The sequence below is a fragment of the Rhinolophus ferrumequinum genome, chromosome 10, assembly GCF_004115265.2.
Source record: "Rhinolophus ferrumequinum isolate MPI-CBG mRhiFer1 chromosome 10, mRhiFer1_v1.p, whole genome shotgun sequence".
Classification (NCBI taxonomy): domain Eukaryota; kingdom Metazoa; phylum Chordata; class Mammalia; order Chiroptera; family Rhinolophidae; genus Rhinolophus; species Rhinolophus ferrumequinum.
The window spans coordinates 23954578-23977214 of record NC_046293.1 but is presented as its reverse complement, the minus strand read 5'-3'; the positions used below and the strand labels follow the sequence as shown (position 1 = coordinate 23977214).

General features: G+C 52.0%; 2 protein-coding genes across 4 annotated transcripts; both read right to left on the bottom strand.

Moving 5' to 3' along the window:
• Nucleotides 1–887: 887 nt before the first annotated feature.
• Nucleotides 888–7881, bottom strand: LAG3 (lymphocyte activating 3). 3 transcript variants are annotated; one of them, XM_033117557.1, is made up of 9 exons: nt 7813–7881; nt 6354–6550; nt 5944–6091; nt 5285–5562; nt 4383–4646; nt 3696–3971; nt 1840–2082; nt 1431–1561; nt 888–1110 (listed from the first exon to the last, which is right to left on the bottom strand). In XM_033117557.1, the coding sequence occupies exons 2-9, from the start codon at nt 6409–6411 to the stop codon at nt 946–948; spliced, it is 1563 nt and encodes a 520-aa protein (XP_032973448.1). In that variant the 5' UTR covers nt 6412–6550; nt 7813–7881; the 3' UTR covers nt 888–945. The 3 variants fall into 3 exon arrangements, with proteins under 3 accessions (XP_032973448.1, XP_032973447.1, XP_032973449.1); XM_033117556.1 differs by lacking the exon at nt 7813–7881 and having other exon boundaries at nt 6354–6751; XM_033117558.1 differs by lacking the exons at nt 1840–2082; nt 7813–7881 and having other exon boundaries at nt 6354–6751.
• A 364-nt stretch (nt 7882–8245) lies between these two features.
• Nucleotides 8246–12917, bottom strand: PTMS (parathymosin). The gene is made up of 5 exons (XM_033118444.1): nt 12353–12917; nt 9457–9528; nt 9159–9237; nt 8958–9019; nt 8246–8797 (listed from the first exon to the last, which is right to left on the bottom strand). Exons 1-5 carry the CDS (start codon nt 12395–12397, stop codon nt 8747–8749), a joined length of 309 nt encoding a protein of 102 aa, XP_032974335.1. The 5' UTR covers nt 12398–12917; the 3' UTR covers nt 8246–8746.
• Between the last annotated feature and the right edge of the window lie 9720 nt (nt 12918–22637).

Below are 22637 nucleotides of genomic sequence, written 5' to 3'. Positions count from 1 at the left end.
CTGGCTGTTCTCCCCCATGTGGGGTCTTTGTTCACAGCACCCTCCTTTGTCAGACTTGGATTATAACCTTGCCAGGGCCAGGGCTGTGTCCCAAGGCATGTATTGTTCAGTCCCTCTCCTGGTGGGTGCACAGGGCATCTGACAGCTGCTGGGTGCGCACTCCTATGTGGACCATAGCAAGTGCACCCCACAAAGGCAGTGACTGCACGTGGGGATATGTGCCTCCCTGTCCACAGCACTGCTAATCTCGGGCCTGCCCCAGCCTACCTAGTGACCTCCAGTAGTGTGTGACACACAGTGACCACTGGGTGGCAGTGTGTTCTCATGCCAGGAACGAGATAGGGCCCGAAGAGCTCAGGAACAGGGGGTGGGGCAGAGACAGGCATGAACCTCAGCTCAGGCCCAGAAAGGTTGCAAGACCTGATCTCCTGGAAGACTTGACATGGTAGGGTTGTTCCATGTGTGTGTGTGAGCACGCGTGCGCACGGTACAGCTAGAGGGTCAAGAACAGTGCTGAAGTAGAGCTGGGTGTGGGGTGGGGTAGGGTGGGCCACAGGAATAAATATATAAAGGAAACCAGGTCAGCCAGCACGATGTGAGCCACAGGATTGAGGAAAGGGCTGTAGTGGTAAGGGGTGAGGGCTTTTTGGAGCTTCAGAAAAATGATTACCCAGGACAGAGAGAGAGAGAGAGACAGAGAGAGAGAGAGCAGGAAAGAGACCAAGGAGGAATGGATCATGGAGAAGCCAGGAACAAAAAGGCGAAGTTAAGAGAGCCGGGTTGGAGAAAGTAGGTCGGAAGGCTAGGGTGGGAGAAGGGAAGCCCCAGAGGCTGGGGAGAGACAAGAACCTTCACTGGAAAAAAAGGAGCCAGACTCGGGCTTGCTGCTAATGGGAGTTTATTTGGACTGTGCTGTGGAGATCTGCAGGCTGCCTCAGCTCCAGGTCAGGGCTGCTGTGGCTCTGGATCTGGCTCCAGCTCTGCCTCTGGCTCCAGCTCAGGCTCCAGCTCCGGCTCCGGCTCTGGTTCTTGCTCTAGATCCCCTATCTTGCTCGGAGCCTGAGGTGGGTGAATCCCATGCTCTAAGGCAGAGAATCTTCTTGGTCGCCACTGTAGGAAGACATAGAGAGGTAGGAGGAAGAGAAGCATGAAGAGAAAGGGTATAAGAAGGATACTGAGTCCATCTGTTCTCTCTCAGCCCCCAGTCCTCCCTATCTAATCCCAGGCCTTTTCTCAGCCCCTCAAGACTCCCTTGAGTTTTTTAGGCTCAAGGGGTCCCTGGAGTGCAGAAGCTTAAGGAGAAGGGGCTCTAAAGGCAAGTTCAGGTTCACCTTCGTCATCTTCCCTGAGGAAGGGGAGCCAGACAACATTCCAAGAACTAGGGAGAGCGGAAGCCAGTGACGAGGGGTGGCGGGGGGCGGGTAGCTCACCTGTCTTCTCCAAAGGTGAAAGCCAAAGGCTCCAGTCACCAAAAGGAGCAGCAAGAGGACACCAAGGGTGAGAAAGATAGGGAGATGGCCTGTTTTTAGGGTACCTGGGACTCTCCCAGAGTGCTGGGCACCTACAGAGAAAGTACAGTATTAGGCATAGGGTCACAGTTGAACTGACATCTTGCCACACCCTCATATTTTACAGATGCAGACAACGACAACGAGGCCCAGAGAGTTTAAGGGACTTGTCCAGGATCACTAAGCTTATTAGTGGCAGAAGTGAGTCAGGCCTAGACAAGAGCTGAAGGTCAAATCCCTGATTGAAAAGAAAAAAGCTGTGAAGGGGCGGGAAAGTGGGATCAAGAGGACTGGTCTGGAGTTGGGGCTATGCCATTGCGGGGTCTCAAACCTGGGCCAGACAGCTTAGTGAAGTATACCGCTGTTCCGAGAAGCCTCTCCCCCTGATACAGATGACACTGCCAGGGCTGGGAAAGGAGGCTGGCCTCCTGCACCTCCAGCCAGGGTCCTGGGGAACTCCTCCAAGATGGCTTATCTAGGGGGCTCCACACAAAGTGCTCTTGTCCAGATGCTGGAGTCACTTCACAAAGCAATTTTCTCAGGTTGCCAGGTAACCCAAAGGATTTGGGAGTCACTGAAAACATTAGAGGGAAGAGATCTTTTGAGGCCTCAGCCCCCTTACTTGATACCATAGATTCAACTCCCAAGTCTCAATTGCCCTGCTCTCTCTCTCCTGGGCGCTGATTGGGTGAGGTTGAGGGGAGGAGATCAGAGCCATAGGCAAGTTAATCCTATCAAGACAAAGCTCTGGTCAGATCACTCTGCTGCTCAAAAACTTTCCAGGCTCCCTACTGCCTTCAGGGGACTGTTCAAACTCACACTGGCCCAGAAGGCTCACATAAATTTTATTTCAGATTCTTTTACATTACTGTCTACTCAAATGCTCAGAACGCCCAATATTGTCAGGTGAGTTGGCCCCTAATATACTTTGCACTTTTCCTGCTTCCACAACTTGGTTCACATCAGTGCCCCTGCCTTGTGGTGCCCCCGAATGAATTCTCCCCCTTTCTGAATGTTTGAAGAACAGTGAACTGACCAACTAAACTAGAGACAGAGTATCTCAAAGCTGAACAGTGAGACACTCTGTGGCTAAGAGGAGACAAACAATGAAGGGCCTTGAGCTGCGCCTGGTTTACAAAACCTGAAAATTTGGTGACACAGACACCTGAGTTTAGACCCCAAGTCTGGCACTTTCCAACTGTGTGACTTTGGGAAAGTTCCTTCTCTATAAAACAACTCCATGGAGTTGTCATGAGCTAGCATGGGAAAAAGACACAAAACAGTGGACCCTCAAGAAGGACTTGGACAGAAAGAATTGGTAGGCTATAGTGATTGATTGGACATGGTGGAAGGAGGAGGCCATGTTTCAGGGTGTGTGGGATGACAGTGGAGTTATTGACGGGCTAAGTCAGCAAGAGGATTGGGCATGAGGAAAAAAGATGGGGTTCAGAGTGAGGTTGAGGTGTAGCTACAATATCTACCTAGAGATACCCAGGAAGCATGTGGAAATTCAGCATTGGCCCTCAGAAGATGTATTATTTGTTAGCATATTCATTTATTCATTCAACCAATATACATTATTAAGCACCTCTATAAGTAGTGGTGCTACTATTTAGTGGGCTCAGGTGAGTACTGCAGACATAGCCAAGATGTCATGGCTGATAGTTACCAATCAATCAACACATTTTCCGAGTTCTGAGTTGGTTGTTTTTTTTAATGTGTGCTTGTTTTACACTGTCTTGATAAGCCCATGCTCAGTAAATATTTGCTGAGGAGGGACTGATTTATTAACTCCTCCCAAATCCAGGCCACTTCCTGCAACTTTAACCCAAGCCATGGCCCCAAAGTGGGACAAGGATTCTAGAAATATATTCCACCCCTTTGGAACCATTCAAACTTTTGCCACCTCTCTAACTTCTCAGACCCTCCCCAGAATTCACAGCAGGGGATCCCCTTAGATAAGAATGGAACATTCATCTAGTGACTCAGGGGAGATTTTCAGTTTCAGTTCCAGTTCTTTAAATATGGGGGCGAGAAAAGAGGAGGCTACCAGGGGCAGCCTCTGAAACTTGTGTCCTGTGGCCTGGCATCGTGAGGTGGATTTTCCCAGTCTTTGCCCAGCCAGTTTTCCCTCCCTGTCCCAGCTCCCCTGGGATGGGAGCTACTGCTTTCCCACAAGGGGCTGACCTGTGATGACTGCCAAAGTGACAGTGGCGCTGAGCTGCTGCCCCTGAAGATTGATGCGGCAGATATAGGTCCCAGCCTGGGCCTGGCTCTCAGCTTCCAGTTGAAGGGTAAAGTTTCCATCATCTCCAGTCACCAGCAGGTCAGGGCCTCCCCCAGGAGGGGTCCACTTGGCAGTGAGGGAAGACTGGGTTCTTATACCAGGAGGCAGGTGGCAGGGCAGCTCTACCCGGGAACCTGCTCCAGCGTACACTGTCAGAGGGACTGGGGGCTCCAGACCTGGAGAGAAAAGGGAACTCAAAGTTAAAGCAGAGGTAACTGAGGCGCTGGAGCGCTAAGTCTGCATTGAAGGGAGGCAGCAGAGTGAAGGAGGTGGTCCAGCTCTGCTGAGTTTTAAGGAGCAGAATAAGGTGGATGAACTGGGGTGGCTCAGAAACCCAGGATGTGGGCTAGGCCAGCTGCAGACCAAAGGCTGGCAAGTGAGGCTGGATGGCCAAGGGAAAGACGTGAATGAGAGAAGGTAACTGAAAGGCTGCAACGGGAGGGAGAAAGGGGTTGGGCAGTGAGGTCCAGAGTAATTATAGGTGGCATTAGAAGCCAAAGACCTGCTTTGCGGACCCAAAAGTCAGAGGGAGGTGACGGGGCAGGAAGGGCTTGTGGTCAAGTGTGAAGGCACACTGGAGGAGTTACCCAGAACAGTGAGGTTGTACATGATGGAGACATTGAAGCCATCTCTGTAGGTGAGGATGCAGCCCCAAGGCCCAGAGTCCAAAGGGCTGACTTGGGGCAGGAAGAGGAAGCTTCCGACTAAGTGGTGATAGGGGGACTCCTGGACAGGGACTCTGCTCGGGCCCCGGAACCAGTGCACAGAGACTGGGAGGTCAGGGCGGCTGAAGGAGCAGTTCAAAACGACCCAATCGGAGGTCCTCAGAGACCCTGGAGGGCTGGCAGTCACTGGGCAAGGATAAAGAAAGTTTGATCAGCTCCAGGGCAAACACTTTCCTAACAGCAAGCCAACTAAGGTGGAAGCTCCTGGAAACAGGCATCAAGCTGTAGATTTCTTTGTCTTCTCCTCCCCTCACCCCACCCTTCATCTCAGTGCCTGGCACTTGGAGATGCTTAAAATGGATGCCCAGAGTCTCCTGCCTACTTTTCCTGCTCCCTGCCTCCAATTTACTTAGCTTGGTCTACCCTTCCCTTTCTCCAGGCCTTGCCTGAGGATCCACACTGAGCCCACCCCCTGAGCTACAGATGTCTGAAATGAATCATTCTAGCCCTGCACCCTCTCTCCCCCCAAGAAGTGCCTCCCCTCCTCCACCCAGGCACTCCCACTATGGGTGGAGGAAGGGGAGCTCAAGGGGTGATACAATCTCTCTACAGAGCCCTCCCCCCACACACATGCTTCTCTGGGGGCACCTTCCACTTCGCAATCTGGATCCCCACCCTCTTCCGCTACCCTTCTGGGTGCTCTCTGGCGGGCCTCGGGTGCATCCTTAGAAGCACAGCCTCTGCCCAGCCCTTCCTGCCTCCGGGCGGCGGGGAACCCGGCGTCCTCCTCCTAGCCCGGCGCCCCTCGTCCTGCCCCCACCTACTCGAGGCCTGGCCCACGCGCAGATGGAGGCGGCAGGAGAGGGCGTGGTTCCTGGAGCGCACAGCGGCGCGGTCCCTGAGGCTCACGAAGGCGCGATATTCGCCGGCGTCGGCGCGTCGGGCCGGACGCAGCCACAGCGAGAAGTCCCCGCGCTGGAAGCCGCGCTCTTCCAGCTGCACGCGGGGCTGCAGGGGCAGACGCCCGCTGCGCAGGCCCCCGGGAGCCAGCCTCAGCACCGTGTAGAAGGAGGGCGCCGCGGGGCGCGAACCGGGGGCCGGGCTGGGCGCGGGAGAGAGATGCGATGGAGACATTAAGGGGCAAGAAGTCCTGAGGGAGATGCAGTCCCCCCACACTTTGAGGATGAGGAAGCCCACCCAAAGGGAAGATCTCTTGACCACTAATTGTCTCCGTTCCCCTTCGTGTTGGGCCAACACGATCCGTTGCTGAAGAGGCAGGCATCCTATGGGATGCAGGGATGAGGGGAGCAGTTCGTGGAGGAATGGCCGAGGGTGCATAGAGGCAGGGGAGGAAGGCCCTTGGCTTCAGAGGGACTGACAGCTCAGGGGAGGGGACAAAGGGCTGGCTTGGGCTTTGGGTTGTGAATCTGGATGCCGTTACTGTTGGATTTAGGAGTTCTTTGCCCAAGTTTGGGGTGCATACCTGTCTGGTTGATGCTGCCAAATGACCTCTCCTGTTCGAAAAAGGCTGAAATCCTGGAGGGGGATTATGGAGCTGCAGGATAGCCGGGCAGGAGCCCCCTCCTGGGCCCACACCACTGAGACTTCTGCCCCAGGCCTTGGAGCCTCCACTAGGGTGGAAAAGAGAGGCCAAGGGGAGGGGCCGTGAGCCAAGTGACTTAGGAGTAGAGAAGAAGCCTGAGGAAGACCAGGGGTTCTGCCCCTTCCCTGCCAAGGGGGAGCTTGAAGAGAGGCTTTGGGACTGAAGGACTGCCCCAGGTAAAGCATGAGAAGAATCCACCCACGCTAAGGACCTTTGCCTCCAGAGATCCCTGCTGCTCCCTTACTGTGGATCTGGAGGTCAGCCCTCCCACAAGGTCATCCGCACCTTACCTGGAGCCACCCACAGCAGTTGTAGAAGCAGCAAGACCAGGAACTGGGCCTTCTCCATCTCCCTTTAGGCCTGGGCCAAGCTGAGCCCTCCAAAGGGAAGAGGTCAGAAAGTGGGGAGACAGTCAGACAAAAGACAGGGTCTGCAAAGAGGGAGGCGGAGGAAGGGAATCTAGAGGAAGAAGGACAGGGACAGAGACCTGGAGAGAGAGGGGAGGAACCAATGACTAGAGGCTGGAATCCAGAGGAAAGCTGGCCAGATCAGGCAGCCAGAGGGAGGGCGAGGGGGGTCCCAGGGCATGGGGCAGGGCAGTGGCAGAGAGCTGAGGAGAGGCAAGGCTGCTGTCTCGAGCTGGGAGGCTGGTCTGCTGCTCCCAGGGCCCTTGCCCCTGTCCTGCCTTCCCTCCACCTTCCCCACTTCCCCTCCCATTGCCCCCCCACACACACCCCAGGGCTCACAGTTTCGCTTCGCAGTGGAAAGTCTGAGGGGGCTGATTCCCAGCAGCGTTACCCTCCACCCCTGTGGTGGCGCTCCCCTTGTTTATTTCCTCAGTCCTGGGTGTCCCCACCACCCCCTCCATGCCCTCCCCCACCCTCCTGTTCCCTTTGCCCGGGTCCTTCTGCCTTTCTCTCCCAAACCATGTCTGCCTGAAACTACCCGCTTGCCATTCTGTAAACTGCCTCAACATTCTGTACGTCCCAGCTATCACACTTGCTTCTGGCCAGTCCTTTCTTTGGCACTCATCCCCTCCCTCATTCCTTTAACTTCCCAGAACTTCATTACCCCTGTAAACCTGCCTCTCCACCCAACCAGACAATGACTTCTGGGAATAAGGTGGACAGGAAGCTTTACTGGACCCTAAAAGATGGTAGGTTTAGAGAAGGGCACCCCAGGGCAAGCCCAGGGAAAACAGATACTAGCGACATTGTGTTGAGCCTTCACTATATGCTAGGCACTGTATTGGACACTTGACATATACATACAGTAACTCATGAAATGTTAGTCCCCCATTGTACAGATGAGGTAACGGAGGCAGGCTCAGAGATTAAATAATTTGCCAAGGTCAAATAGTTATGGTGTGGAGACAAAAACTGTGTGGGTGGTCCCGATCCTGGGTGAATCATGGATGTCTTGTGGGAAGAATGGTGGCATCAATGAGTTGCATACACTCTGCCCCTGTGTGCTTTGCAGCTGCTCCCAATCCAGAGGTTCTGAACTGAGAGGACAGGGTGATATGGAGAAATGCAGAAATCCTGCAACAGAGATCAACCTCTAGAAAAACAGAGGCAGAAGTACTAGGGAAGGAAGCCTGAGACGGTCAGAGAGGAACTCTTGCTCCCCACCCCACTCAGCCTGAGGAGCCCAGCCGGGAGAGGTGGAGGGGGGGGTGCCAAACACTTGCAGCCAGCCTGGGAACCACAAGAGGCTCTGGAGTTCTCCCCTGCTTGACCAGGAACTCACTTGCTCAATGCCAGGCAAAGGGGCAGTTCTGATGCCAGGCCAACTCTCATTCCAGGTCCCAGAAGGTTGAGACCCAGGCCTCCCAGCCCTCTCCCACTGCAGGGGTGGGACTTCCTGTTTCTGAGGCTGTTTCATTGCCTGGTTCAGCATAATAGGGCTGGTAGCTTTCCACTAGGCTCAGCAGTGTCTAGACCTGGTGTGGGCTAGCAGGTAAGTGTGTGTATGCATTGCTGTGGTCGGAGCATCCCTAAAAATCCAAAAACAAGACAACAGTTCTCAAAGAAGCTAAGCTCCACGTCCACCTCTGGTGCTGACCTTGTCTTCTTGGGTAGTGGGTGGTAGGAGGGTGCTTTTTTATAGAAAGAAAGAGTCATGACACAATATGACATGGCCATCCTCCCTCCTCCCTCTGACCCGGAAAGCAGGAGACAGGTTAAAAACAGAAGCGCGACCATTTCTTTATTAAATTATACAAAAAGGGGAGAGGGGCAGCTGTGGGGCTCAGTCCCAACCCTGGCCCCACCCTGGCCTGGCGCTGTCTGACATAAGGGGATCTGAGGGAGACCCAGGAATCAGGCAGGTAAGGATGGGCAGGACAGGAGGCTGGGTAGCAGAGATTAGGAAAGAGAGGCTATGGGGGGGAGTCGGGGTAGGGAGGGAGGGAGGGAGGAAGAGAGCAAGGAAAGGGACGGGGGCAATTGGGGACCAGCTGGGGAGCTCAGATGGAACAAGTCAGGAAGTGGAACGATGGCAGAGTGAGGATGGAAGGACAGTGTCTGGAGAGGTGGATGTGTGAAGGCTAGGGAGAAAAAGGGTGGCAGCTCTGATGCAGGGTTCAGATCAAGGAGCCAGGTGAAGAGAGGCTGCACTTATCTGTTCCTGCCCCCACCGCCAGACCCTGAGGGCCTCCCACCCCAGCCCATTGGCAGGGGGCTTATGCTGATGCCCCATTTTCTGTCTTCTGCCGCTTGGGATCAGCTTCATCCTGTGGAGAGGGAAAGAGCTGGGGTAGCTGTCAAATGGGAGAGGGACCTCCCAGGTCCGGCCCCGCCCATGCACCACAGGGATCTGGGTCCAAATCCAAAGGGCTCCCAGCCCCTGCTGCATCCCTGACAGCCCCTCAGGCCCCACAACCCAGCCCAAACCTCCTCTTCAGCAGCTCTCTTCAGCGCGGGCCCTTCGTCGTCATCTTCTTCTTCTTCCTCATCTGAGGAGCCAGAAATGGGTCATTGGGGAAAGGCAGGAAGCTCCAGCAGACCCCCTGTGGTGGCCCTCAGCCCTGCTTGAGGTCTTCATGCCCACCCTAACTCTGTTCCTTGGAGCCCAGCCTCCATGCCCATCCCCACCTTCTTCTTCCCCTTCATCCTCCTCCTCTCCATCCTCAGCAGTTTCTTCTTCCTCCTCCTCAGCTCCGTTCTCCTCCTCCTATGGGGAGCAGGACAGGGAGCTGTGTCAGGCTGGCTGTTTGCCTCCACCCACCATCACCACCAAAGGCAAGGGGCACTGGGAGGGCCCAAAGGTTGGGGCAGGGAGGATGGGAGGAGGCAGAGGAAAAGACAAGACCCAGCCTCCCAGGAAAATAACTGAAGTGGGGGATGGTGGACAGGTATGGTCACAACCCCCAAGCTGCTGACCCCTCCACACCTCCACCACTTCTTTCTTTCGCTCTTTCCGGCTAGCTTTTTCCTCCACCTTTTCTTTCTTCTCCTTCAGGTCCTGCAAGAGAGAAAGAGGTCACCTTTCTCTCACTACAAATGATCTGTAGCCTTGAAGTCCCTCTAGCCCCAGTTCTCCCTCTGCAGTGAGTTCAGAGGAGTGTGAAATGGAGAAGGTGGCCAGAACAGCTTAGAGTCAGAACAGAGGTCCCAGGGTCCTTAAGACCACAAAGGGGCTGAGACCAGACACCTTCCCCAAGACTCAGGGAAGATGAAAAGTGAAGAAAGGGGACTAGATGGCCCAGGTAACTGCTCACCATCCCCATCAAGTTCTTCCAAACCTCACTGGCTGAAGTTTAGCTCAGCAAAGCAAATTCCCTCCATCTGCTCACAGCCCTGATGCCCCACCCCCTCCTGAGGTCCCTCCGCCTCCTTCGCCTGCCCTGCTCTGCCTTTTGTCTACCTCTGGGGCCTTTTCCTGGTACTCTCCTGGGCATCCCTCCCAGCTTCCCCCCAGCTTCTGAAGCCTTTGTTTCTCTCTTTCTCTGTGCCTGTTCCCAGAATCCTCAGGCTCCTACTTGGGCAAATACCACAGGAATAGAGAGAGCACCCTAGCCTGATTCCTGGCACACCCCTCTCACTTTTTCCCACTCCCTCAAAAAACAGTTCAAGTAGTTTCCTCCTCCGCAGCTCAGGGAGTGTGCACGGTATGATGGAAGGGTAGAAGTAATCACTTCCAGGGATGTAGGTCAAGCGAGATAAAAGAAACATGGGCAGAGTGTGGGACAAATGAGATGAAGAGACTCAAACAAGGTCTATGTCTAGGGTGGGACAGGAAAACAGATGAGGAAGGTAGCTGTATAGAGGACCCTCCCTTCGCACTGCTTCTCTCCTTCACTCCAAGATCTCAGCAAGCACACCCTGATACCCTATTCTGATGTGGCAGAGGGAGATGTTCCGGAGAGAGTCTCCTCTCTCTGGACACACCAGCCCATCCAATTTCAATTCCAGTTCTCTCCCTACCCCACCTTTGGCAGACATTGAGTGGCAATGTCTCCGTGTGATCCGATCTGGTGCTGGTGTGCCTCTCTGTGTACCTGATTCTATGTGGATGAAAATTTTCTGTGTGAGTAGATCACCCTGGGAGGGTGTGTCCTTTCTGGAACAGGACTGGGGATAGGAGAGAGGGTTGGTGCCAATGGGTGGCCTAGAGGGATACTCAGTTCCCTTCTCCCTTTCAGGGGAGTGCAGAATGCTTGACCCTCTCACTCCAGCTAGGTTTCACTTGGCTGTCCTCATTTCTTTGCCACATGGTCAGTATGGCATTTCTATTACCTGGTGGGCTTTCCCCTTCATCCTGGGCCTGGAGATCCAGAAGCCAGTCAGCTTCTCTCTGGCCACAGCACCAGGTTTGTGTGGCCCTGGCCTGAGTTTCCCATCTGGGCTGATGGGGGGAGGGAGGGTGGGAGAGAGAGTGCCAGGGAGAGAGGGAGACTACTAGAGACCAAAGTCCAAGGGGCAGGGCCCTCTCCTCCCTGTCCTTCTGGTCACTGTCCTTCCATGATCTCTTTTCCAGCAGGGTATGTAACCCAGGTCTTGTGCTAAGCAGCTCCCTGGCCTCATTTACTCAACACAGGCACAGTGACACAGGCTGACACTGATTCACACACACAGCTACAGAGGCGCACCCACGCGACCCAGAGACACATGGCCTGGTGTTTGGTGTTTGGGCATTCTAGCACACTTGAGATAGTACAAGAACACAGTGGAGCCACTCAACACTCACAAAGAATACATGGCTCCAGAACATGTACGTCTCCACATGCACACATGTAACTGACACGGGCAGTCTCACATACTCACTGGATTTCAGACATACAAAGACACCTACTCAGTGAAATCACATGTGACCGCACAGCCCATCGGAAGGCCACAAAGCATATCTTGTCAGATCTCACATGTAGCCCTCTCTCTCACAGTCTTTAATCCCACTGGCTCCCCCTTTTCACTTCAAGGCCTCCAGGAGACCTCTGTGACCTCCTCAGCACCCCACACACACCCCCAAGGTCAGGCTCCCAGCCTCCACGTCCTGGCCAAATTAATTTCCCAAAGCGACACTCAGCAGGTTCCCTAGGGAAATTAAAGGAAGGCTAGAAGAGAGGAAAGGGCAAAGGGATGGGGCCAGGGAAGGGAACTGATGAGAGCAAGGACAGCTCCACACAAGGCTATGAAATGCTGAGCTTAGGCTTTTTCGAAGGCTGTTCCAAGTCTGCTTCTGATTTTCAGGGACTCAAGAGTCTTTCAGGTTTGGGGAGAGACTGGATGAGGGACTATGGAGAGAAAAAGCTGAAGGCCATGGAGGAAGCAAGGAATAAAAATGGAAAACAAGGAAATAGAGGCAGTAGCTGTCCTAGGAGAGAAGAGGCAGTCGGGCCTCGAGGGGAGGAGCAGAGAGGAGCAGCCTCCCGGGCGAGTCCTGTTTACACTGGAGGATCTCAAACCGCTTAGCCGAGGAAAGCTGAGGACAAACTGGAAGGAGAGACGAGGAAACCGGACGCGCGGGGAAAGGGGCGCGAGGGAGGGAGAAACCGGGCGGAGAGCTCCGACGGGAAACCGGCCCGGACCAGGCGCGCGGGCCTGGCCCGGAGAGGGGTGGGGACCCAAGCGGGGCCAGAAGCGGCGCTAGAGAAGCTAGAGGGCGCTGGCGGGTGGCGCGCAGAGTCTGGTAGGCAGCGCCAGGCTGAGGCGCGGGGGGAGGGCGGAGAGGGGTCCACCGGGACCCGGCGCCAGGGCAGCATGGGGCCGTCGGGGGCGGCCTGGGGAGCCCGACCGCGCGGCGCCCAGGAGTCATGCGGGGTCCGGGCCGCGGCCGTCCCCGCCCGTACCTTGGCGCTCAACTCGGCCGCTGCCTCCACGCTCTTCTCCGACATGGTGCCGGGGCCGGGGCTGGCGGGGAGCCGGGGTCCCGGGGCCGGGACGGAGGGGCCCTGGACGGCAGAAGGTGGCCGCGGCAGGAACCTGGCGCGGTGGCGGCGGCGGCGGCGACAGCGGCAGCGGCGGCCGCTCAGCAAGCTGGGTCTCTGGAAGAGGCGGCAGAGGCGCGCGGGGTGGGGCGGGGGTGGGTCTGGAGCGGGGACCCGCAGGGCTGCAGCCGTCCGGAGGACAGGCGGAAGGACGGTGCGGGTGGTGGCCGGCGCGCTCCGGCCGCGGTCGCTAGGTCCTCGTTTCGCCGCCCCCGCAACAGCAGAGCTGCCGCCGACCAGCCGCTGCCGCCCCCGAGCAGGGAACCCGCTTATAAAGGCGGCGTTGTCCGACGGGAGGGGCTTCCCAGGGGTGGGGCTGGCGGGAGCGGGGAGGAGAGGAGAGGGGAGGAGGATGAAAACGGAGGTTGGAGAGGTGGGGATAGGAGGATGAAAGCTAAGGGAGGGAGAGCGCGAGAGGAGGGAGGGAGGACGAGACCGGGAGGGGGAAATGGAGAGACTGACGGTCGCGGAGAAAGGAGTGGGGCGAGGAGGTGGGAAGGGGTGGGGTTCCTGCGGGGAGGGACCTCTCCTAATCCCGACCTACTGCCTGCAAATGTGGAGTCTTGTCTTTTGGGGGCGGACTGAAGGGATGGCCAGAATCCTACTGATTCCCCCACCCCCCACCCCAAAGCCCTGAGATTTTGCCAAGGGACGGTGGGGGGAGCAAATAGAAAGGATGGGCAGGTATTTGAGAAACCAAAAGCCTAACGAAGAGGAAGAGGGTGGGGAACTACTTCCACATCACGCTGGATTTCCCCTCACATCCTGCATCTACATTCTCTGCGTGGCCTTGAGAGGGGATGGGAGCAGAAAGAGCAGACCACCTTCCGTCCTGCTCTAGGCTGACATTTGTGACCCTGACTGGGTCCCTCCCTTCCAGGCTCCTAGTGCTCAGAAGGGAGTCAGAGGCCCTCCAGTGTCCTTTCTTCTCTTCTATCTCTGACCTTTCTTATCCGCCCATCTCACCTCACTTTTCTTTGCCTGGTCCTTCTATTCCTCATTCATCTGTACCCAGACTCCTCCCTAACAACAATTTATAACACACGTCTCTCTTATTCTTCTGTCACCTCTGTCCTGCTTCTCATTTGCCCTCTTCTACCCTTCCACCTCTGATCTCTTTCCCTCTCTTCCCCAAACAACTGTTCCTGTCAAATCATTCACCTGGCCCTATATTCTTAGCTGATTTTCCTCAATTCCTCTTCATGTGCTATTTTCCCTTTTTTCCGTTTCTCTTCCCCTGTGCTGCCATCTTCCTCAACCTTTTGGAATTATGTCTGCCTCCTTTGCAAGGGGTCCAGGTCTGGAGTTCCAGCCCCACCCTACCACACATATCCTCAATTCCTGGTTCTTAGTCTCAGTATCTTTGGGTCATTTTGAGAAGCTTGGGATTTCAGGAGGTGACAGGAGCTAGGCTGTGTATTAAAGGTCAGGAATGTGGATGGGGTGGAAGACTAGGGCTTGGAAAAAGGTATCTTTGGGGTGTGTACACTCCCATATTTGTCTATCATTATTCGTCTTTTATCATTTTCATTATCTTAATAAAAAGGCACATTGATCCATCAGCATCATTTAGTATTTGAGTGCTTAACTACACCATCTTTTGGTCCCTTGAGGTACACACCTACCAATTTCTCTTTCTGACTCTTCCATCGGTTTCTCAGTCTCCTCAAAAATCTTGGAGCCCCACCCAGGTTGTTCCTTGCTGAACTCTGTCTATCTTTCTCTGAGATCTTTCTCGCTCTCTCAATCTGTTTCCCTGACTCACTCACTGATGTCTTTAACGATCTCTGACCCTCTCCATCTCGGTACTCTCTTGCTTCATTTCTCTCCCTCTCCCCCCACCTTTGCCCCCGCCCCCAGTCTCCCTGTCTCGCTCCCTCCCCGTCAGTCTCTTTCCTCTCCCTCCCCCCCCCCACATCGCCACCTCCCAGCCCCGCCTTCTGTCTCAGACACCCTGCTGGGCTCTTACCCTGTTGCCCTGGTAACCGCCCCCCACTCCGGTCACCTCCATTCCCTTCCCCCCTCCAATCTCCGCCACCAAAACCTCCATCCACCTTCCTCCTATTTTTCCTGAGAGCCAATAGAAACCCTGTTGCCAGGTGGAATGCTCATTTGAATCAGCCAATCCGGGAGCCTAACTGCTTGCCCTGCCTTATATGGGGATTTGAGGAGGGCCACTCCCCCCACTCCAGCCCCACGGGGGACCGGCCCCTACACTGTCCTTTCTCCCCGCTCTGGAGATAGCCTGGGACCCTCTCTCACCCTTCTGTAAGGGCCTGGCCTCCCATTTCTGTAACGGGGACCACCCGGGTTAGTGTAGGGTGTGGGCCGGACTGTGGGTTGGGCCTCAGGGCCGGGGGTGGGAATGAGGTGTGATTAAGGATGGCGAGGCGGAGGGAGCCGGGAATTTTGCCCAGGGAGGGGTGTCTGGGAGCGGAGGCAGCTGCAGTGGAAAATTCCAGGGAGATGGAGAGGCAGAGAATGGGAATCCTGCCCCAAGGCCCAAGGGAACGCCTTGAGAATCCAAGAGTTTGGACACTAGGGTCTACAGAGACCACAGGAAAAAGACCTAGGAAACAGGAGGCCCGGATCTAAATCCCTTCCTGCGTGGGAGAAGCATCCCTTATCCTTCCCTCTCTAGTTGGACAACAGACTAGTCTCCTAAAGTCTTGGCTTCATGACAAATAAGCTAGAAGTGAAACTTGGGGTGAATTTGGAGTGGGTGGGATGCTAAAAGCCAACTCCCATAGTCCGTGGGGTTAGTATCTGGGCTCAACAATGTTAAGGGATGCCAGCCTGTGTTTGCTCCTTTCCAGAGAACTATTTCTGAGGCCTGTGGAGGCTATCCTATCCCTAGAGTTCTATTACTCCACAGTCCAATTCAGAATTTCTCCCACTAGCTGAATGGGAAAACCTGTTCTTCTTACACATTTTCTGGAGGTGGGAAAAAGGAGCTCAGGTGAGAACAGGGAGGAATAAATTCCCTGGACACTATGACTTCTGTCTGGCCTGACATCCTAGAAATTTACCTCAGTACTGTGTGTGTTCAATTCTAACTATTTACATCTCATTCTTAAGTGAATACTTCTCCCTCTCCAGCTTCCTGGTTTTTTCACTTTGCCTATTTATCTGATAGGTTAAGTGCTAAGTTATAATTCAAGGCTTTGGAGGACAGAAACCTGAGTTGGATCTTCCCACTCCTCACTGTACTTTTTAATCTCCATTCCACTCCCAATAACCTCAGTTTCTGGTCCTCCTTTATCCTTTGCTTTCATATATATATATCTTTAACAAACTCAAGTCAGTGGAGAGTTGAGAGGAGATGGACTCCTAGACAGAGGCCTAAACCAGCTTACCTTTTATCCTGTTTGAGTATGTTGCTTAAGAAATCATCTTCACAACAACATTAAGGCACATTCATTATGAACGCTACCAGTCAAGTTTTGTCCATCATTATATTCTACTCATTCTTAAGTAGAGTTAAACTAAAAAAAATTGTTTTCTTTTTGCCCTCTACATCAAGCTTGAACTTTTACACAACAAACTTTTATTGAACTCCTACTATGTCTTAGGCACGATGCTATGTGATGGAAACACAAAACTGAATGAAAAAGACATGGTCCTTGCCCTTAAGAAATAGATGAGGAAAGCTCAGTGAGAAGTTCAACTTGAAAAGGGACACGCATCCAGCACCTCTTTCCACCAGTCAGACCAGACAGCACATTGTCCCACCTCCATGGGTACTCTTCAGGAATGCCTCCCTGATCTCTTCTGATTTTACAAATCCTTATCCATTGTTCCCAATTCCAAACAGCCTACGTTGGTTCTTCCACCCTTACTGATCGTCTCCTTCTCTTGTACACAATATCTAGCACAATACTAGGCACCAAAGAGGAAGAGCTCCATAAATTGGATTTCCTAGCCCTGGCACACCATTTTGGACTGTCTCAGAGCCCTCTCATACTTCTTTCTTTGACCAGGTGGGGGAAACACACGGCATACTAACAAAGATATTGGCTTGCCTCTCCCTGTCTTGGGATCTTCTCATTAACTACTGACTTCCAGTCTTCTACGGAATCAGCATCACAACCGAAATATCTTTGCTTTCCTACTTCCCCATGAACTTTCTCCCCAGCAAAAAAGAATTGATTTTGCCATCAATACATCTCCTCCGGATTGTTTGTTTGGCTTTTCTTATTCTCCATGTCCTCTTTGTGACCTCCTTCACTTTTATACCTAGCATAGTTTGCTATGGCCCAACCTTCCACTGCCCTGCTTTCAATTTCTGCCCCACATGTACTCTTCCAAAAGTCCTCACAGACCTTAAAAAAAGTTCAGAAGAAAGATAACACTTATAGATGCTCTCTGGCTCTGTCCAATAAAATTTTCTCTGATGATGGAAGTGTTCTATATCTGCACTTTCCAATAGGGTGGCCACTCGCCACATGTGGTTATTGAACACTTGAAATGTGGCTAATGCAACTGAGGAAACTGCATTTTTTTATGTTGCTTAACTTTAATTAAATTTAAATAGCCACATGTGGCTGGTGCCTCCCATATTGGCCAGCACCACTTTAGACCTTGGCCCTAAGCTGTCTTTTTTTCCACTTCCTTTCCCTTCTCCATCCCCAGTGTTCTATACATAGAAAGTTAAGAGCACCTCTGGCTGCTATGTTGAAGGTCATCTGGGCCACTGTTGTCATATACTTCACCATAAGTACGTATTTGTTCAGGGTTTCCACACTTTCACAGATTAAACAGACTGTGGCTGATCCAGAGAGGAAAGTGAAAATGAAAAGGATAGCAGAAACGGGACCAGGAGTGATAGCTAGAGACTTATTTTGCTCAGAACGTAAAAGACTGAAGGAGGCCTTAACCAGAAGGTTAATAACAGTGTTGACTGAATCCTTCTAAGTGACTCCAGTCTCAGAGGTCCTGTCTTCACTCTTACCAGTCTCCCTAAATGACTCCGTCATGCACTTCCATAGTTTTAAGTCCCACTGCCAACTCATAGCTCAATGACAACTCTCAAACCTGCATCTCGAGCACTGGCTTCTCTCCTGAGCGCCAGAGTCATGACTCCAGTTCCCATCTGTTCATCTCTCCCAGGATCCTGCACAGCTCCTCAAACCCCACATGTTCCACCTGAAATTCCCTCGTTTTCTATTTCAGTTAGAGGTACTGTCCTCTAGTCATTCATTCATCTGAGATTCCACCTTTGTTTCCTTCCCTAGATCCTTCACTTTCTAAAGATGCCCGGAGTGCCTCCTCTTCTCTCCAAGCCCAGTCCCACCTCTGCTCCAGGAGTCAGTATCACTTGCTGACTTTAACCTTAATTGACTAAGGTTTTCAATCAATTTTAAGAATTTTTGTATCTTCAGCACTTACCTGCCTACCTGGCATGTGGTAGAAGCTCAAAAATGTTTCCTGAAATGCATAAACTGCCTTTTTATCTAAAATAAAAAATAGACTGTGGTAATTTCTCTGCATAAAACCCTTTGATAACTTCCCCAGGCCTATTGGATCAAATCCAGAAGCAAACAGGGCCCTTTAAGGTCTGGTCCTTTTAACCTCTGTAGCCTTATCTCTTACCACTGTTCCCTCAAAAGTTTTGCTTTAGCCATTTATCTTTATTTATTTTTTAAATTCCTCATAGTTCTTCCCAAACGGGGCATACCTCTGTGCTTTTGCATTGATCACATCTTCTGCCTGGAATGCTCTCCTAGCTCTCCGCCCCCAAGTCACTCCCTCCCTCTTCTGAACCACTTTTGTCCTTTTAATACACATCTTTCTATTGCAGACTTCAGCACCAGATTATAATCGATTCCATGGTCACCCTCTTGGGCAGAGATCATGTCTTACTTGTCTTTTCATCCCCAGCACTAGCACTATGCCTGGCACGTAGGAAGAGGTCAAGAAATATTTATTGACATGAACTACCACACAGGTAGCACAAAAATCAGTCCTCAATGCCCATGTTAATCACAAGATATACCGCCCTCCCTCAGGATGTCTTCTTCTTCTTCTTTTTTTTTTTTTGTTTTTTAGAGCTTTCATTGGGGAAGGGGAACAGGACTTTATTGGGGAACAGTATGTACTTCCAGGCCTTTTTTCCAAGTTAAGTTGTCCTTTCAGTCTTAGTTGTGGAGGGCGCAGCTCAGCTCCAGGTCCAATTGCCGTTGCTAGTTGCAGGGGGCACAGCCCACCATCCCTTGCGGGACTCGAGGAGTTGAACCGGCATCCTTGAGGTTGAGAGCCCACTGGCCCATGTGGGAATCAAACCAGCAGCCTTCGGAGTTAGGAGCACGGAGCTCTAACTGCCTGAGCCACCGGGCCGGGCCGGCCCAGGATGTCTTCTTGAAATGATCAAAAGATCTTAAGACAAAACTCCAATGCTAATGCCAACCATTAACATTAGCATAGCTACCCAAGATGGTTTAACATCTAACATCTTATGGTCAAACTAAGTATGGAAATCACTTATTCCTGTTGTCCACATATCCTCCTGCTTTAGGTGGCTAGCTTCTAAAGGTAAGACTGTCCAGGTCAGTTATCGTGTGTAGCCACATGGTCAGGATCTTCCAACAAGATACAATTTCAGTACACTATTCTCAAGCCAGTGCCTAGATATACTCAGTACAGTGTGGCACGCAACATGGTCATTTATTTCTCATTCAGTTGCCCAGATCAAAAAACCTTAAAGTCCTTCTTGACTCTTCTCCCACATACTACATCCATCCATCAGCAAATTCTCTGTTAGCTCCATCTTCAAAAATATATCTAGAATCTGACCACTTCTCATCACCTCCACTGTTTTTAACCTACTCAAAGCCACCCACTATCGTGTCTCATCTGGATTAAGGCAACAGCATGTTAATAGGTCTTTCTGTTTCTGCTGTTGTCCCCCAGTAATCTATTTTCCATCCAATAGCCAGAGTGATCCTTTTGTAGGTCTTATAAACTCCCACAAGATCTGGCTTCCTTCTTTTTCTGTGACTTTATCTCTTACTACTGCTCTTCCCTCACTCACATCTGTCTAGGCACATTGGACTCTGTTGGTTTTTAAACACACCAAGCATACTTTGCCTTAGGGCCTTTGTACTTGCTATTTCCTCTGCCCAGAAAGCTCTCAACCCAACTAGCCCTCATTTTGTTCAGGTCTCTGCTTAAATGTCACCTTATCAATAAGGACTTCCCTAGTGACCCTGAAAAGCAAACACCACCTCTCAGCTACTTACCTGTTCCTCTATCCCCTTCTACCTTGCTTTATTTTTCTCTATATCACTACTATATCTCCAGAACCAGGAACAGTACCTGACACACAGTAGGCATTCAATAAATGTTTGTTGAGTAGATGTACATATAAAAACAAATGGAAAAGCTGATTTAAAAGAAATGCTTCTGAGTCACTTTTCTAGTAAGTCACACTCACTCTGATCTGGTGTCCACTGTACAACTCACTCTTTCTACCTGGGTCAACTTAGTGCTAACTTTCAGGGTGTATCTCCCTCCCCCAGTGCATACACACATGTACATACACACATACACTCAGTACACCCATTCACTTTGGCTCAGGCAGGAAATCTAGTCTCCCCTAACTCCCACATCATTGTCCCCTCCTCACTCTGTTCCAGTATCCATCTGCTCTGGGATTGCTCCAGATGTGTGACCTCGCATCTAAAAAGGCCCCTTTTCTGGCCAAGCTCTACTCTCTCAAGGACTTCCTGACTTTGGCTCCATCAGATAGAGAAATAAATATAGGAACTACTTCTGTTTCTTCCCAACAATTTTTATCCTCCTTGTGTTATTTACGCCTCACTCCTAGCGGGGTCCACTCTCCTTCTTACATCTTATCATTTACAAGACACTCCAGTGACTCAGGAGTTTCTGTTCATCAGAGTTCACTGGACAGAGATGGATGGAAGGAAGGAAGGAGGAAAGGAAGGACAGAGAAAGGGAGGGAGGTAAGGTGATAGGAAAGGGATGGAAAAGGAAGACAGACACACACTCTGGTTGTGGGAACAGAAAGGTTACTTGTAAAATTACATTCCTTCAATTCCTGGAGTAAATGGCTGCCTATAGGGTCTATCTCTGGGGACTCTGGAAACGACCTCTTCCATCTCCTCCTTCATACCCATCCGTTCAAGGATTTCTTTTAACCTGAGACAAAGTTCAGGTTTGGAGCTTTGTCTTATAGTTAGAAGCTAAGTTGTAATTTGTAAATACTATTTTTTAATCTGCTCCATGGTTAGGAATCCATAGATGCAAAGGACCAACTTAAGTTAAATGTGGATTTTCCACTGTCTGTGGTGCACCTAAATCCTGACTATCCAAAGGTCAACTGTACTCCTAAGAGATATAATACATTGAAATAAATACATTTAAAATCATGCAAAGGTAAAAAGGACTGGGATCACATTCTTAAGTTTTGGAAGGAAGAAGAGGAAGGGTGCTAGGCACCTAAAGGCGGTAAGTAGAATACCACGTAATGGAAAAAGAAAAAAGGAGGAGGCTAGAAGCTAAATTGTATCTCCTATCAAATCTGTTGAAGGTTGGACATGATCATAAGAGAAGAGAGAAGCTTGAAGTTGAGGGACCACACTTAAAATAAGTCTGGGCTGCAGAACTCGCACTGGGATACTGTCGATCACGTCAAAGTGCTTTTGTTTGGGGCAAGAGGAAAAGGGACACTGCATGGTGGACTGTCCAGAGAGAGAGTGTCTGGAAGATAAATGCAAAAGATTTTACGAAGTTTCTTTCCCAGAAATATCAATGAAAAACAAATTCTCTTTTATTGTTTTTTTTTTTGGCCTTGCCAGTCTAACTTTTAAATGATTTGTCTCTGTACCCGTTTCCACTATTGTTTTTTCCTCTTTAAAAATGATCAAGTCCAAAGAAACCTGAGAAGCTCTGCCCCCAGTACACTTTCCTGAGTCACCAGGGACCCCCCCCCTTTTTCTCCCCCAGGAAGTATTGGGAACAACTCTCATTGTCAGGCTCCACATAGCACTAATATGGCTAGCAGCCAGAGTAAAGAACCAGGGAGAGCTAGAATTTGGATAAATCTGGTTTAAAGTCCATCCTAGACAGTCCAAATCCCCTGACACCCAGGGGGAGGGCCCTTCTCTCCAGTTGGGCCAGATTTTATGCAAGACGTGTACTATGTCAAAGTATCAGTCTTTGGCCTCGGAGTCAGGTCTCCTGGGTCTGTTTCCAGCTCAGCCCCTGGGTGATCCTGGTTAATGGAGCTCTCCATCCCTTTTCTTCCTCTCCCAATTTAGACCCTTGACCTACCCACCTGACTAGAGGCAAGAAAGATCAGTGCAGGATTGAGAGCTCTTGAGGACAAAGGAGTTAGAGAAAAGAAAGGGGAGACTGGCACTAAACTAAACGATTTCAGAACTAGAGCCTTTCCCCAGTCTGACCCTTCACAGCAGGGTAACAGAGGGGTCCAGGAGCCTGGCCAACTCCTGTTCCCTAGGGGCTGTAGTTCCAGCCTGGCCGAAGAGCGCCATCTGGCGGCCGAACTCCCCCAACCTAGATTCTCAGCCCCAGTCCGAGTTCTCGAAGCTGAAGACCTGGGCAGAACTGTCACCTCCTCCTCTACGTCACTCCGAGGACCACGCCCCTGCCTCACTAGCACCTCCTTCTGAGGGGACTGGCCCCTAGTGCTTCCCCCGTTGAATTGCCGCCCTTCCTACCTCTCGCGCTGAACGCTTCTCCGGTAGAAAATCTGCTCCAAGCTCCCCCCATGATCCGCCCTATTTGTCGTCCACAGGGAGCCCGCCCCTCCCCCAAGGGAATCTGCCCCTCGTCCTCTTTCTTCCTCTGAGTGAACGTGCCGCCCCGCCCCAGCCCCGTCCCTCGCGAGTAAAGGACTTCTCTGCTCCCCACCAAACCCTTACAAGGGAGCCTGTTCCTGTCCGCAGAACCCAAATCCAGTTTACCAATCAGGACCCCCCGCTTCTCCTAGCACACAGATGACCCCCTCGCCCTGCCCCCTGCGTTCCAACACCCCAGGAGCGGGTCCTCGCCTCCTCCCTACTCCCGCCAGTGGGCGGAGCTCCGCGAGCCCAGCCCTGGGGTGGGCGGTCCGACCGTGACGTCACTTCCGTCCGGGCCTGGCCGCGGTTCGAGCTCCGTGGGC

Excerpts from the sequence above, each read along its gene's own strand:
- PTMS (XM_033118444.1), bottom strand. The coding sequence starts at position 12,397 with ATGTCGGAGAAGAGCGTGGAGGCAGCGGCCGAGTTGAGCGCCAAG. Across the intron at positions 9,020-9,158 it reads GGATGAAGGGGAAGAAGAAG|ATGAGGAAGAAGAAGAAGAT; the intron begins GTGGGGATGGGC and ends CTGGCTCCTCAG. Across the intron at positions 8,798-8,957 it reads AGAGAGCTGCTGAAGAGGAG|GATGAAGCTGATCCCAAGCG; the intron begins GTTTGGGCTGGG and ends CCCTCTCCACAG.
- LAG3 (XM_033117557.1), bottom strand. The coding sequence starts at position 6,411 with ATGGAGAAGGCCCAGTTCCTGGTCTTGCTGCTTCTACAACTGCTGTGG. Across the intron at positions 6,092-6,353 it reads ACTGCTGTGGGTGGCTCCAG|TGGAGGCTCCAAGGCCTGGG; the intron begins GTAAGGTGCGGA and ends TTTCCACCCTAG. Across the intron at positions 1,562-1,839 it reads CACTAAGCTGTCTGGCCCAG|GTGCCCAGCACTCTGGGAGA; the intron begins GTTTGAGACCCC and ends CTTTCTCTGTAG.